This window comes from Ovis aries, chromosome X, assembly GCF_016772045.2.
Source record: "Ovis aries strain OAR_USU_Benz2616 breed Rambouillet chromosome X, ARS-UI_Ramb_v3.0, whole genome shotgun sequence".
NCBI lineage: Eukaryota > Metazoa > Chordata > Mammalia > Artiodactyla > Bovidae > Ovis > Ovis aries.
The window spans coordinates 124,417,073-124,432,269 of NC_056080.1; the positions used below are offsets into that span (position 1 = coordinate 124,417,073).

The following is a 15,197-nucleotide window of genomic DNA, read 5'->3' on the forward strand; positions in this document are numbered from 1 at the left end:
GCAAGTGAGTAGGAATGTCAGTCCTGTGAGTAGGGTGTAGGTGAAGAACACACTGATGGGGCAGGGCATGTACAGAGAGCAAGAGAGCAGCCATCTTGAGTGGACTGACCATACAGAGCATTTCTACTCTGTCTCTCCACTGCATATTTCCCCACTCTATTTCTTCTGGCCCTCAACTGGGCTGATGACCCAAGGCAGGAAATAGTATATGTGGTGGGAAAGGTAATTGCCTGTTCTGTTGCCATGTCCTGTAAGAGCTTCTCGTGTGTCCATGTTACCACAGTGACCTATCTTGAGGCCGAGAATGAGTAATTTAGACTTCATACCTCACCACCAACTTCTAACTCCTCTTCTCCTTGGCTGCTTTCAGACCCCATTTTTATTGGCTAGAAGCAGCTACCACTGCCTTGTTTATTTTATTTTATTATTTTTATTTTTTGGCTGGGCCACATGGCACATGGGATCTTAGTTCCCTGACCAGGGATCAAACCCATGCCCCAGGAGTGGAAGCACAGAGTCCTAACCACTGGACCACCAGGGGAATCCTTGCCACTGCCTCTTGAGAGCTAAGTGTACACATATCTTCCCCACTCTGCCTTCAGTGATGTCACATCAGTATTGTAAAATCATCCATTATAGGAGGATTTATACCACAAAAATGGTCAAACACTGCAAGCTAGTTTCTCCCCACCCAAAGAGCCAGTTGTTACACACTGACCACCAAACCCCTGCTTGTACCTTACCACCTCCTCTTTGATAAGTCCTATTTGTTTTTCAGGAACAGATACTTTCCTTTTTCTGAACCTACGATTTTTGAGGATGTTGCTTTAGGCAACTGCTTTTTGATTCCACATAATGACACCCACTCTGGTACTCTTGCCTGGAAAACCTCATGGACAGTGGAGGCTGGTAGGCTGCAGTCCATGGGGTCGCTAAGAGTTGGACACGACTGAGTGACTTCACTTTCACTTTTCAGTCTCATGCATTGGAGAAGGAAATGGCAACCCGCTCCAGTGTTCTTCCCTAGAGAATCCCAGGGACAGGGGAGCCTGGTGGGCTGCCATCTATGGGGTCACACAGAGTCGGACATGACTGAAGCGACTTAGTAGCAGCAGCAATGACACCAAGGGGCAAGAGGAATCCCCCTGCTTTGGCCTGTCTGAGTATAAGGGACATCCCTCTGATCAGAACTACAGTAATCCCGCTGGTGCAACTAGTCAAAGGCAAAGTACCAGACAAGGGTTAGAGTCTACTTGGCTCTTTGGGGCTTCTATTTGCATTTCCCAGAGGAGGCTTGTGGTAGTAGCGTAGGTAGTAGACATTCTGCCAAGTGACAACCCAGCATTGGAACTGAAAATTTTAGTATCCACGTGGAAGCCTTTGCTGCCAAAACACCAAGTCGTGTAGAAAATTGCTGGTGATGGCTAGCGGTGGTCTGGCTTTCTGTGGATGACACTGTTCTGAGACTTCAGGGAATAGTGGACATAATACATAACTGGAGTCTTGATTGACAGATCACAGAAATGATAACAAACCATCACATAGTGAGGCTTCAAAGGTGGTTCAGTGGTAAGGAATACACCTGTCAAGGAGGAGACCCAGGTTCCATCCCTGGGTTAGGAAAATTCCCTGGAGAAGGAAATGGCAACCCACTCCAGTATTCTTTTTTTTAATATAAATTTATTTATTTTAATTGAAGGCTAATTACTTTACAATATTGTATTGGTTTTCCATACATCAACATGAATCCACCACGGGTGTACACGTGTTCCCCATCCTGAATCCACCTCCCACCTCCCTCCCCAAACCATCCCTCTGGGTCACCCCAGTACACTAGCCCCAAGCATCCTGTATCATGAATCGAACCTGGTCTGGCGATTCATTTCACATACTATATTATACATGTTTCAATGCCATTCTCCCAAATCATCCGACCCTCGCCCTCTCCCACAGAGTCCAAAAGACTGTTCTATACATCTGTGTCTCTTGCTGTCTCGCATAAAGGGTTATTGTTACCATCTTTCTAAATTCCATATATATGCGTTAGTGTACTGTATTGGTGTTTTTCTTTCTGGCTTACTTCACTCTGTATAATAGGGTCCAGTTTCATCCACCTCATTAGAACTGATTCAAATGTACTCTTTCTAATGGCTGAGTAATACTCCATTGTGTATATGTATCACTGCTTTCTTATCCATTCATCTGCTGATGGACATCTAGGTTGCTTCCATGTCCTGGCTATTATAAACAGTGCTGCAATGAACATTGGGGTACACGTGTCTCTTTCAATTCTGGTTTCCTTGGTGTGTATGCTCAGCAGTGGGATTACTGGGTCATAAGGCAGTTCTATTTCCAGTTTTTTAAGGAATCTCCTCACTGTTCTCCATAGTGGCTGTACTAGTTTGTATTCCCACCAACAGTGTAAGAGGGTTCCCTTTTCTTCACACCCTCTAACTTTTGGATAGCAGCCATTGTGACTGGCCTGAATGGTACCTCAATGTGGTTTTGATTTGCATTTCTCTCATAATGAGTGATGTTGAGCATCTTTTCATGTGTTTGTTAGCCATCTGTATGTCTTCTTTGGAGAAATGTCTGTATAGTTCTTTGGCCCATTTTTGGATTGGGTCGTTTATTTTTCTGGAATTGAGCTGCAGGAGTTGCTTGTATATTTTTGAGATTAGTTCCTTGTCAGTTGCTTCATTTGCTATTATTTTCTCCCATTCCAAAGGCTGTCTTTTCACCTTGCTTATAGTTTCCTTTATTGTGCAGAAGGTTTTAATTTTAATTAGGTCCCATTTGTTTATTTTTGCTTTTATTTCCAATATTCTGGGAGGTGGGTCATAGAGGATCCTGCCTGTGACTTATGTCAGAGAGTGTTTTGCCTATGTTCTCCTCTAGGAGTTGTATAGTTTCTGGTCTTACATTTAGATCTTTAATCCATTTTGACTTTATTTTTGTGTATGGTGTTAGAAAGTGTTCTAGTTTCATTCTTTTACAAGTGGTTGACTGGTTTTCCCAGCACCACTTGTTAAAGAGATTGTCTTTAATCTTTTGTACATTCTTGCCTCCTTTGTCACAGATAAGGTGTCCATAGGTGTGTGGATTAATCTCTGGGCTTCCTATTTTGTTCCATTGATCTATATTTCTGTCTTTGTGCCAGTACCATACTGTCTTGATGACTGTGGCTTTGTAGTAGAGCCTGAAGTCAGGCAGGTTGATTCCTCCAGTTCCATTCTTCTTTCTCAAGATTGCTTTGGCTATTCAAGGTTTTTTGTATTTCCATACAAATTGTGAAATTATTTGTTCTAGCTCTGTGAAAAATACTGTTGGTAGCTTGATACAGACTGCATTGAAATCTGTAGATTGCTTTGGGTAGTATACTCATTTTCACTATATTGATTCTTCCGATCCATGAACATGGTATATTTCTCCATCTGCTAGTGTCCTCTTTGATTTCTTTCACCAGTGTTTTATAGTTTTCTATATATAGGTCTTTAGTTTCTTTAGGTAGATATATTCCTAAGTATTTTATTCTTTTCATTGCAATGGTGAATGGAATTGTTTCCTTAATTTCTCTTTCTATTTTCTCATTATTAGTGTATAGGAATGCAAGGGATTTCTGTGTGTTGATTTTATATCCAGGGATATAATAATTCATTAAAAATAATGCATTGATTAGCTCTTGTAAATTTCTGGTGGAGTCTTTGGGGTTTTATATGTAGAGGATCATGTTATCTGCAAACAGTGAGAGTTTTACTTCTCTTTTCCAATTTGGATTCCTTTCATTTATTTTTCTGCTCTGATTGCTATGGCCAAAACTTCCAAAACTATGTTGAATAGTAGTGGTGAAAGTGGGCACCCTTGTCTTATTCCTGACTTTAGGGGAAATGCTTTCAATTTTTCACCATTGAGGATAATGTTTGTTGTGGGTTTGTCATATATAGCTTTTATTATGTTGAGGTATGTTTCTTCTATTCCTGCTTTCTGGAGAATTTGTATCATAAATGGATGTTGAATTTTGTCAAAGGTTTTCTCTGCATCTATTGAGATAATCAGATGGCTTTTATTTTCCAGTTTGTTAATGTGGTGTATTACATGGATTGATTTGCGGATATTGAAGGATCCTTGCATTCCTGGGATAAAGCCCACTTGGTCATGATGTATGATCTTTTTAATGTGCTGTTGGATTCTGATTGCTAGAAGTAGAAGTTTACCTACCTCTGCAATTTTCTGGAAAAGTTTGAGTAGGATAGGTCTTAGCTTTTCTCTAAATTTGTGGTAGAATTCAGCTGTGAAGCCATCTGGACCTGGGCTTTTGTTTGCTGAAAGATTTCTGATTACAGTTTCAATTTCCGTGCTTGTGACAAGTCTGTTAAGATTTTCTATTTCTTCCTGGTTCAGTTTTGGAAAGTTGTACTTTTCTAAGAATTTGTCCATTTCTTCCACGTTGTCCATTTTATTGGCATATAATTGCTGATAGTAGTCTCTTATGGTCCTTTGTATTTCTGTGTTGTCTGTTATGATCTCTCCATTTTCTTTTCTAATTTTATTGATTTGATTTTTCTCCCTTTGTTTCTTGATGAGTGTGGCTAATTGTTTGTCAATTTTATCTATCCTCTCAAAGAACCAGCTTTTGGCTTTGTTGATTTTTGCTATGGTCTCTTTTGTTTCTTTTGCATTTAATTCTGCCCTACTTTTAAAGATTTCTTTCCTTCTACTAACCCTGGGCTTCTTCATTTCTTCCTTTTCTAGTAGCTTTAGTTGTAGATTTAGGTTATTTATTTGACGTTTTTCTTGTTTCTTGAGGTATGCCTGTATTGCTATGAACCTTCCCCTTATAACTGCTTTTACAGTGTCCCACAGGTTTGGGGTTGTCGTGTTTTCATTTTCATTCATTTCTATGCATATTTTGATTTCCTTTTTGATTTCTTCTGTGATTTGTTTCTTATTCAGCAGAGTGTTGTTCAGCCTCCATATATTGGAATTTTTAATAGTTTTTCTCCTGTAATTGAGATCTAATCTTACTGCATTGTGATCACAAAAGATGCTTGGAATGATTTCAATTTTTTTATGAATTTACCAAGGCTAGATTTATGGCCCAGGATGTGATCTATCCTGGAGAAGGTTCCATGTGTGCTTGAGAAAAAGGTGAAACTCATTGTTTTGGGGTGAAATGTCCTATAGATATCAATTAGGTCTAACTGGTCTATTGTATCATTTAACACTTGTGTTATTGTTAATGTTCTGTTTAGTTGATCTATCCATAGGTGTGAGTGGGGTATTAAAGTCTCCCACTATTATTGTGTTATTGTTAATATCCCCTTTCATACTTGTTAGCATTTGTCTTACATATTGCAGAGCTCCTATGTTGGGTCCATATATATTTATAATTGTTGTATCTTCTTCTTGGATTGATCCTTTGATCATTATGTAGTGTCCTTCTTTGTCTCTTTTTACAGCCTTTGTTTTAAAGTCTATTTTATCTGATATGAGTATTGCTACTCCTGCTTTCTTTTGGTCTCTATTTGCGTGGGATATCTTTTTCCAGCCCTTCACTTTCAGTCAGTATGTGTCCCTTCTTTTGAGGTGGGTCTCTTGTAGACAACATATATAGGGGTCCTGTTTTATACATTCAGCCAGTCTTTGTCTTTTGGTTGGGGCATTCAACCCATTTACATTTAAGGTAATTATTGATAAGTATGATCCTGTTGCCATTTAATGTATTGTTTTGGGTTCGACTTTATACACCCTTACTGTGTTTCCTGTCTAGAGAAGATCCTTTAGGATTTGTTGGAGAGCTGGTTTGGTGGTGCTGAATTCTCTCAGCTTTTGCTTGTCTGTGAAGCTTTTGATTTCTCCTTCATCTTTGAATGAGATACTTACTGGGTACAGTAATCTGGGCTGTAGGTTATTTTCTTTCATCACTTTAAGTATGTCCTGCCATTCCCTCCTGGCCTGAAGAGTTTCTATTGAAAGATCATCTGTTATCCTTATGGGGATCCCCTTGTGTGTTATTTGTTGTTTTTCCCTTGCTGCTTTTAATATTTGTTCTTTGTGTTTGATCTTTGTTAAGTTGATTAGTTGGAGAAGGCAATGGCACCCCACTCCAGTACTCTTGCCTGGAAAAATCCCATGGATGGAGGAGCCTGGTAGGCTGCAGTCCATGGGGTCGCCAAGAGTCGGACACGACTGAGTGACTTCACTTTCACTTTTCACTTTCATGTATTGGGGAAGGAAATGGCAACCCACTCCGGTGTTCTTGCCTGGAGAATCCCAGGGACAGGGGAGCCTGGTGGGCTGCTGTCTATGGAGTTGCACAGAGTCGGACATGACTGAAATGACTTAGCAGCAGCAGCAAGTTGATTAATATGTGTCTTGAGGCGTTTTGCCTTGGGTTTATCCTGTTTGGGACTCACTGGGTTTCTTGGACTTGATTTCCTTCCCCATTTTAGGGGAGTCTTCAATTATTACCTCCTCAAGTATTTTCTCATGGTCTTTCTTTCTGTCTTCTTCTTCTGGAACCCCTATGATTTGAATGTTGGGGCGTTTAACATTGTCCCAGAGGTCTCTGAGATTGTCCTTATTTCTTTTAATTCATTTTTCTTTTTTCCTCTCTGATTCATTTATTTCTACCATTCTATCTTCTACCTCACTAATCCTATCTTCCGCCTCTGTTATTCTACTGTTGGTTCCCTCCACAGTGTTTTTGATATCATTTATTGCATTATTCATTATATATTGACCCTATTTTATTTCTTCTAGGTCCTTGTTAAACCTTTTTTGCTTCTTCTCAATCCTTGTCTCCAGGCTGTTTATCTGTGATTCCATTTTGTTTTCAAGATTTTGGATCGTTTTCACTATCATTATTTCGAATTCTTTATCAGGTAGAATCCCTATCTCTTCCTTTTTTATTTGGTTTGGTGGGTATTTATCCTGTTCCTTTAACCTGCTGGGTATTCCTCTGTCTCTTCATCTTGTTTATATTGCTGTATTTGGGATGGCCTTTCTGTATTCTGGAGATTTGTGGAGTTCTCTTTATTGCGGAGTTTCCTCACTGTGGGTGGGGTTGTACAGGTGGCTTGTCAAAGTTTCCTGGTTAGGGAAGCTTGTGTCGGTGTTCTTGTGGGTTGAGCTGGATTTCTTCTCTCTGGAGTGCAATGTTTCTCCAGAAATGAGTTATGAGATGTCAATGGGTTTGGAGTGACTTTGGGCAGCCTGTATATTGAAGCTCAGGGCTGTGTTTCTGTGTTGCTGGACAATTTGCGTGGTATGTCTTGCTCTGGAACTTGTCGGCCCTTGGGTAGTGCTTGGTTTCAGTGTAGGCATGGAGGTGTTTGATGAGCTCCTGTCGATTAATGTTCCCTGCAGTCAGGAGTTCTCTAGTGTTCTCAGGATTTGGACTTAAGCCTCCTGCTTCTGGTTTTCAGTCTTATTTTTACAGTAGCCTCAAGACTTCTCCATCTATACAGCACCATTGGCAAAACATCTAGGTTAAAGATGAAAAGTTTCTCCACAGTGAGGGACACCCAGAGAAGTTCACAGAGTTACATGGAGAAGAGATGAGGGAGGAGGGTCATAGAGGTTACCCTGATGAGATGAGGTGGAATCATATGAGGAGGGAGCAAGCTAGCCAGTAATCACTTCCTTATGTGTGCTCCACAGTCTGGACCACTCAGAGATGTTCACGGAGTTACACAGAGAAGAGAAGAGGAAGGAAGGAGACAGAGGTGGCCAGGAGAATAAAGGGGGGGATCAAAAGGAGAGAGACTGATCCAGCCAGTAATCAATTCCCTAAGTGTTCTCCACAGTCTGGAACACACAAAGAGATTCACAGAGTTGGTTAGACAAAAGAAGGGGGAGAGAGGAGATAGAGTTGACCTGGTGGAGAAAAAGGGTAGTCCAAAGGGGGAGGGAGCAATCTGGCCAGTGATCTCACACCCAAGTAAAAATGGGTACTGAAGATTGGATTCTTAAAGGTACAAAATTGAGGTACAAATACCAAAAAGCAAAGATTAAAAATCTAGAGTAGAGGTTGGATTTTCAAAAATACAATATTAAAGAGAAAAAAGTCACAAAATTATAAAATATATATATATATATATGAAGTTTGCTTTAAAAAATAGGGTCTCTCTTTTTTTGCAAAGTAGTAGTAAGTTATAAAAATGAAAATTAAAGGAGTGATAGAGGACTTAAATTTTTTTAATCTAAAAAGATAAAGAATGATAGTAAAAATAGTAAAAATATATCTAGGACTTTCTCTGGTGTTGCTGTGGGCAGTGTGGGGTTCTTTCAGTTTCGGATAGTTCCTTGATCTGGCTTACATTTCTCAAGATCTATAGGCCTCTTCCTATGTATTCGGTACTAACTACAGGGTTTTAATCTATTGCACCTGTCACATCCAACAAGGTTCCCTGTTTTAGCTTCTTCTGTTTGTTGGTCTCTTCAGTGGCTAATTCCACCCTGACACGAGTGATGGGACCAGATGCCATGATCTTCGTTCTCTGAATGTTGAGCTTTAAGCCAACTTTTTCACTCTCCTCTTTTCCTTTCATCAAGAGGCTTTTTAGTTCCTCTTCACTTTATGCCATAAGGGTGGTGTCATCTGCAGATCTGATGTTATTGATATTTTCCAGGTTGTGCTTCTTCCAGCTGAGCATTTCTCATGATGTACTCTACTACTCATCCATAAAAAAGAATGAAATAATGCCACCTGCAGCAACAAGGACCTAGAGATTATCACACTAAGTGAAGTCAGACAAAGACAAGTATCATATAATATCACTTATATTTGGAATCTAAAATATGACACAAATGAACCTACCTATGAAACAGAAACAGACTCACAGACTTGTGATTGCTGGGGGTGGGGGGGTGGGGGTAGGGGGAGGGATGGACTGGGAGTTTGGGATTAGCAGATGCAAACTATTATACACAGAATGTATCAACAACAAGGTCCTACAAAATAGCACAGGGAACTATACTTCATATCTTGTAATAAACCATAATGAAAAGAATATTAAAAATGTATATACACACATATATATGTGTGTGTGTGTAACTGAGTCACTGCTGTAAAGTAGAAACTAATGCAATATTGTAAATCAAGTATACTTCCGTAAAGTTAAACTTTAAAAAATGGTTCTAAACAGAGGTTCTGTCAGTTTCATAGGTCTACTGAAGGGTTCCATGGCACCCCAAAGTCAGACTCCCAGCTCTTAGGAATTCTGTGTGACTCTGGCCCAGGAACTAGATGGATGTATCTGTGCTTAGGGCTCATGATGGGTGCTGGGATGCTGTGAAAGGAACAAGCCTGCAGGAAGAACAGAGGAGAAACTCAGGTGTGGAGCTGACCACTACACCACAAGGCCAGGCCTCACCTCCTCACCGTTGCCACAGGAGCCCATCTTCCCTCCTCCAGGAGGCTGAACAGCTCTGTGGCAGGTTCAATCTCATTCCCCATGGCACGGCATATGCCACCAGATGGCGCCATTGTAGGTGCCTGTGGCTGGGAGGGGCTGCCATGCTTCAAAGGCTTTCATAGTCCTAATCCAGTCTAATATAGTCACTGTTCCCAAGTTGTTGGGCTTGTTGTCCAAGCCCAGTTAGGACCCTAAGAGACTTGAAAGCATGGAAAAGACTATGATGTCTACCTCATATGCAATTTAAAACAAAGGCAAAACTAAACTATAAATGATTCTGCTGAACTTCCGGTGACATTTCTAGATTTCCTGATTGTGAAATTCCAGTCTTTGACGTTGAACTTTCTTGTGCCCTTGAGGTCGCAAGTCTGTCCATCAGGAAGATCAGCCCATCCTGCTGGCAAAGGGGTAACCAAGCCGAATCCGGCTCTGGGTGCCAACTGAGACCTAGCATCCCTATGCCCTCAGTCACAATGTGTCAGACACTGGCACATTCCAGGACATATGGCAACTACTTCCAGATTTCTGATAGACTAAAAGGTTTTGGAAAACTCTGTGGACCCTGCCCAACCAATTCACATGGCTTAAGCCAGCCCCAGTGTGCGTGAACCCCACTCTATGATTCAGAAAAATAAGGATCACTGAGGTATAGCAAGAGGCTTGCCCGGTGGCTCAGTGGTAAAGAATCTGCTTGCAATGCAGGAGCAGCAGGAGATGTGGGTTCATTGCCTGGGTTAGGAAGATCCTCTGTAGAAGGAAATGGCAAACTACTCCAGTATTCTTGACTGGAGTATCCCATGAACAGAGGAGCCTGGTGGACTGAAGCGTCATTTCTCCCATGAGGTATAGGAAAAAGTCCACATGTGGCATCATGCAAGTGTTCTGGCTAGATATCATGTCACTTGCAAACCTTCTCTCTCAGCTCCACCCTGCCTCTTCATCCCTGACCTCCACTGACTATAAAGCCAAACTTCTACCATCCTCAGGGCAGCTATATCCTGTACATCTCAGGGTTGTGCTCACATTTGCCTCCACAAACATTCCAGCATGAGTTTTTGCCAAGCTTCACCAGATCCTCTACCTCCCCAGAAGGGACTCAATAGTCTTTGTAGAAAGAAAAATCGACAACTCTGACTCTGGTGGCTCAGTGGTAAAGAATCTGCCTGCCAATGCAGGAAACTCGAGTTCGATCCCTGGGTTGGGAAGATCCCCTAGAGAAGGAAACGGCAACTCACTCCAGTATTCTTGCCTGGAGAACTCCATGGACAGAGGAGACTGGTGGGCCTCAGTCCATGGGGTCACAAAGAGTCGGATACAACTGCAGCACTAAGCACCTAATTCTGCCAGAACTCTGTCTGCAGTGTCAGTTCTGTAACCATATGGAAACATTTTCAATTTTGTTAATTCCCAACTTCCCAGACAAAACCCATGGGACCCAAGGTTATACAGAGATAGACTTCCAGGTCACTGACACCCCTGATCAAATCTAGGAGGGTGACCAAAACCCTCTACTATTTCAGACAGTTCCTGCATCTGATGACAGCCTGCAGCTTTCACAACAGCTTTTCAAACAGCTGATGAACCAGATCTCATGAGATCCCCTGTATTCAGGCTTCATCTTTACTACTTCTCTACACCATCAAATCCTTGGCTCAGGCAGCCGTGGACCTGCCACAGCAGCACGCACACTGGTAAATGAATGTTTGACAAATGGAGAGCTCCTTGGCCTCTTTCTGCCTGTCTAGGGCATCTGTGTGGAGTCTGGCAAGAAAGAAATCCACTAATCTGGAAAGGGATCCCCTGAACCCTTAAGGGAAAATGGCAATTCCCGTCAGCCACTGGGTACTATTTCAGTTTTCTACTCATACTATCCTATTGCCACCAAGTACCAGAAAGCAATTTAGTTGGGATGAAGAGTGCCCTGGAGAGGACCATGGCCTACTATCACATGAACCTGGAAAAGACTGCCCTTAGGAGACATGGAAGTCAGAAGGGTGACAGGAATGGCATCTAGTCTGTTGCAACCCGGAGCCTTCAAGCCAACTGGCACCTTCTGCCCCATGCCAGCCACTATCAGTGACTGAACTGAACTGAGAATACATGTACATGAATCCATGTGTTCCAGTGGAGAAGTCGCTTCAGTTGTGTCTGACTCTTTGCAACCGCATGGACTGTAGCCCGCCAGGCTCCTCTGTCCATAGGGATTCTTCAGGCAGGAATACTGGAGTAGGGTGCCATTCCCGTCTCCAGAAGATCTTCCTGATGCAGGGATCAAAACCTGAGGGGTCAAATCCCAGTCTCTTATGTGTCCTGCATTGGCAGGTGGATTCTTTACCACTAGGGCCACCTGGGAAGCCCTAGTGTTGCTATATGTGTTATCATTATTATTATTATGTACCACAGGAGGTGTTAAGAAAATTAGACACCTGTAGCCATAGTGTTTCAGCTTCCCTGCATGTCTAATGCAATCAGTTCAGTTCAGTCTCTCAGTCACGTCTGATTCTTTGTGACCCCATGGACATCAGGCGTCCCTGTTCATCATCAAATCCCAGAGCCTGCTCAAACTCATGTCCATCGAGTTGGTGATACCATCCAACCATCTCATCCTCTGTCGTCCCTTTCTCCTCCCACCTTCAATCTTTCCCAGCATCAGGGTGTTTTCTAATGAGTCAGTTCCTTGCATTAGGTGGCCAAAGTATTGGAGTTTCAGCTTCAACATCAGTCCCTCCAATGAATATTCAGGACTGATTTCTTTTAGAATTGACTGGAGTCCCTTGCAGTCCCAGGGACTCTCAAGAGTCTTCTCCAAAATCACAGTCCAAAAGCATCAATTGTTTGGTGCTCAGCTATCTTTATAGTCCAATTCTCACATCCATACATGACTACTGAAAAAACCATAGCTTTGACTAGACGGAACTTTGTTGGCAAAGTAATGTCTCTGCTTCTTAATATGCTGTCTAGGTTGGTCATAACTTTTCTTCCAAGGAGCAAGCATCTTTTAATTTCAAGGCTGCAGTCACCATCTGCTGTGATTTTGGAGTCCAAGAAAATAAAGTCTCTCATTGTTTCCATTGTTTAATATTATAATGTTAATATCTAGTGTTATAAAGAGGGCCAATAGCTTCTTTTTGAGAAACAAAAGCTACGATGTTAAGCTCTTACTATGTGCCAGGAGTAAAGGCTCGCATACATGATCTCATTTAGTCCTCACAGCAATCCCATGAAGTAGGTACTGTTTCTCCATTTTAAAGTTGGGTATGTGAGGCTCAGCGATGTTAACTAACTTACCCAAGGTAACACAGTAAGTCTTTAGCATCAGAATTTTACCATCAGGAGACTAGCTCTAGGATTCTGTATCCTTATCTCTGTGCTAAAAGGCGTTTCAAGTAGCACATGCAAGACACACATACCCCCAAGTGGTAGATGTGGATCTCTAAGAGGGAGACACCAGTTTCACCCTTTGGGCTCCATACACAGGGCTGACTGTAGAAGGAGACCCCCAAGCAAGTAGACCACTCCAGCTGGGGGTGATTGTGGACAGAAGTGGGCACTTGGATGCTTGGGGTGGGATGCTGTGGGGGTATCTGGCTTCCCAATTGGGAAGACTAGGCTGGGGACAAGAGTGACAGACCAAATCTGAATTTCAGAAACACCCAGAGTAGCAGTCACCAACCTCATCACGTCCTTGTGCCTGCGAGTCAGCTACAGGCACAGAGAGGTGCTGAGGCTTGCCTAAGGTCACACAGCTCGCTAGAGCGCAGGTGCAGTATAGAACCCTGGTCTTCAGGCTCCAGTTCGGTGCTCTTGCTGCCACTCCACTCCCACTGGGCCCTCAGGTTCAGTGCACAGCAGTCAGAGGCAAGCCACGTCTTTGTGAGCGAAGCCATTGTCTGCAGGGTGGTTCTCAGTGTTGCCCAGAGACGTGCAGAAGTACCAGTCTTCAAGTCTCACCCAGGACTGACTGAGGACTGAGATCCAGCAAAATGGGACTTTGCAAGCCCTCTAGGTGACCCTGATACACACTCAAGTGTGAAAACCACCGGCCCAGACAGAAAGGCAAAGTGCCGAGTGCTGCAGCCATACACATGCATCCGGATCATCAACTCGCACAGCACAAAGAAGGGTCGTCTTCCTAGAGAAGGAAGGAACACAGCTCTCAAGCCACACCTGCAGAGCAAGGTCACCTTCAAACACATGTAGCGGTTAAACATGCACAGACGGGGAGGAGGAGTGCAGCCAGCACTTGCTCATCCACAGGGGCATCAGAGCTAGTGTAGTTTTGCCAACTCAGCAATTCCCCAGAGATGTGCCAGTTCTGCTGCTTGTTGCCTGGGAGGTGCATCCCTGCCCTCTGGGAAATTGCCATGCAGGATCATAGAACCTCTGATCTGGGAGGGACCTTAGAGAGTACCTACCTCATTGCCCACCCCTACTGCATCACTGGTGATGCCCCTGACTTTCCGTCTCCAGAGGAACCTGGCAGGCTACAGTCCATGGGGTGGCAAAGAGTCAGACAGGACTTAGCCCTGGGCACAATCATTTTTAGGAACAGTGGCAGGCCGCACAGAACACCAGTGGCTCCTAGTTTGTGGCCTCTGGCTTAATATCTTTCTTTCCCACTTGGCTCTCTGCTCCACAGGGGCACATACTCCTCGCCTCTTTTTCAATTGCCCACTGGGAATGTCCCCATGTCCCTTTAAGCCCCACGCCCGGTTGACCCCTGCAGGCCTCCTTACCCTCTGCTCTGAAGTCATCCCATGGCCACATGGGTTCTGGTGGGGGCGGGGCCCTCTGTGACGTCACCAAGGGCCCAGCCCTGCCTGGTCCTCAGTCTCCAGGTGCCAGCGCAGACCAGCGCACCAGGAGCCACTTTGTCTCAGCTCACGATGTTGTGTTTTTTATGGTTATTTTTTTGGTTCTTTTTTTGGCCTACATTTGTCGCGTTTGTCTTTGTCTATGTGTTTTATGTTCTGAGAGATGAAACCGAAGAAGTCGCAGTGATGGTGCCCAGCGGAAGGCACTTCCGAATTCGGCAGAATCAACCAGAGCATTCCCCAAGCTGGTTTGGAAGCAAGTCGTTCTGGCTGTTAATCTTCCTCATATTGTTGGTGATCCTGAAGTTTCCAAGAGGCGGTGACAAAAGTAATGCGGGCACTCCTCCTGACCATCAGGGCCATTCATCTGGCTCTCCAGGAAGAAAGAAGATACAGGCTTCCCCCTATAAAGACTCTATGTGCGGTGCCTTTAGACAGGTTGAGATGAAACTTGTGAATTTTGTGTCCAGGTTGCGGAATCTGAAACTCACTGCGGCAACCGGCGATAGACGCCAATGTCCCAATATCGACATTCCTGCTGATACACAGAATAACATTACAATACATGAGGTATGGGACACTGGAGACCCCGATGGAGTGGATTTTCACTTTGAAGAAGAAGAGATGTAGTTGAGTGTTGACAAACTGTATCCAAACTAATAAAAGTATTTTGAAGCAAAAGGAAAAAAAGCCTCTGATATTTTTTATTCGCGCTACTGTTTTACCTTTTCCAGAATGTGGTATAATTGGTATCATGCAGTGTATAACCTTTTCCAGACTGAGCGATTTGTGTTCAATCCCTGGCTTGGAAAGATCCCCTGGAGAAGGGAAAGGCTAGCCACTCCACTATTCTGGCCTGGAGAATTCCATGGACTGTACAGTCTATGGAGTCACAAAGAGTCGGACACTACTGAGCGACTTTCACTTTCACAGTGTATAACCTTTCCCAGACTAGCTTCAGTTC

General features: G+C 43.2%; 1 protein-coding gene across 1 annotated transcript; it reads left to right on the plus strand.

Annotated features, from left to right (window-relative positions):
• The first annotated feature begins 14,419 nt into the window (after window positions 1-14,419).
• LOC101122340 (protein FAM209-like) lies at window positions 14,420-14,863 on the plus strand. The gene has a single exon (XM_042242357.1). The coding sequence runs from the start codon at window positions 14,420-14,422 to the stop codon at window positions 14,861-14,863; it is 444 nt and encodes a 147-aa protein (XP_042098291.1).
• Window positions 14,864-15,197: the final 334 nt, after the last annotated feature.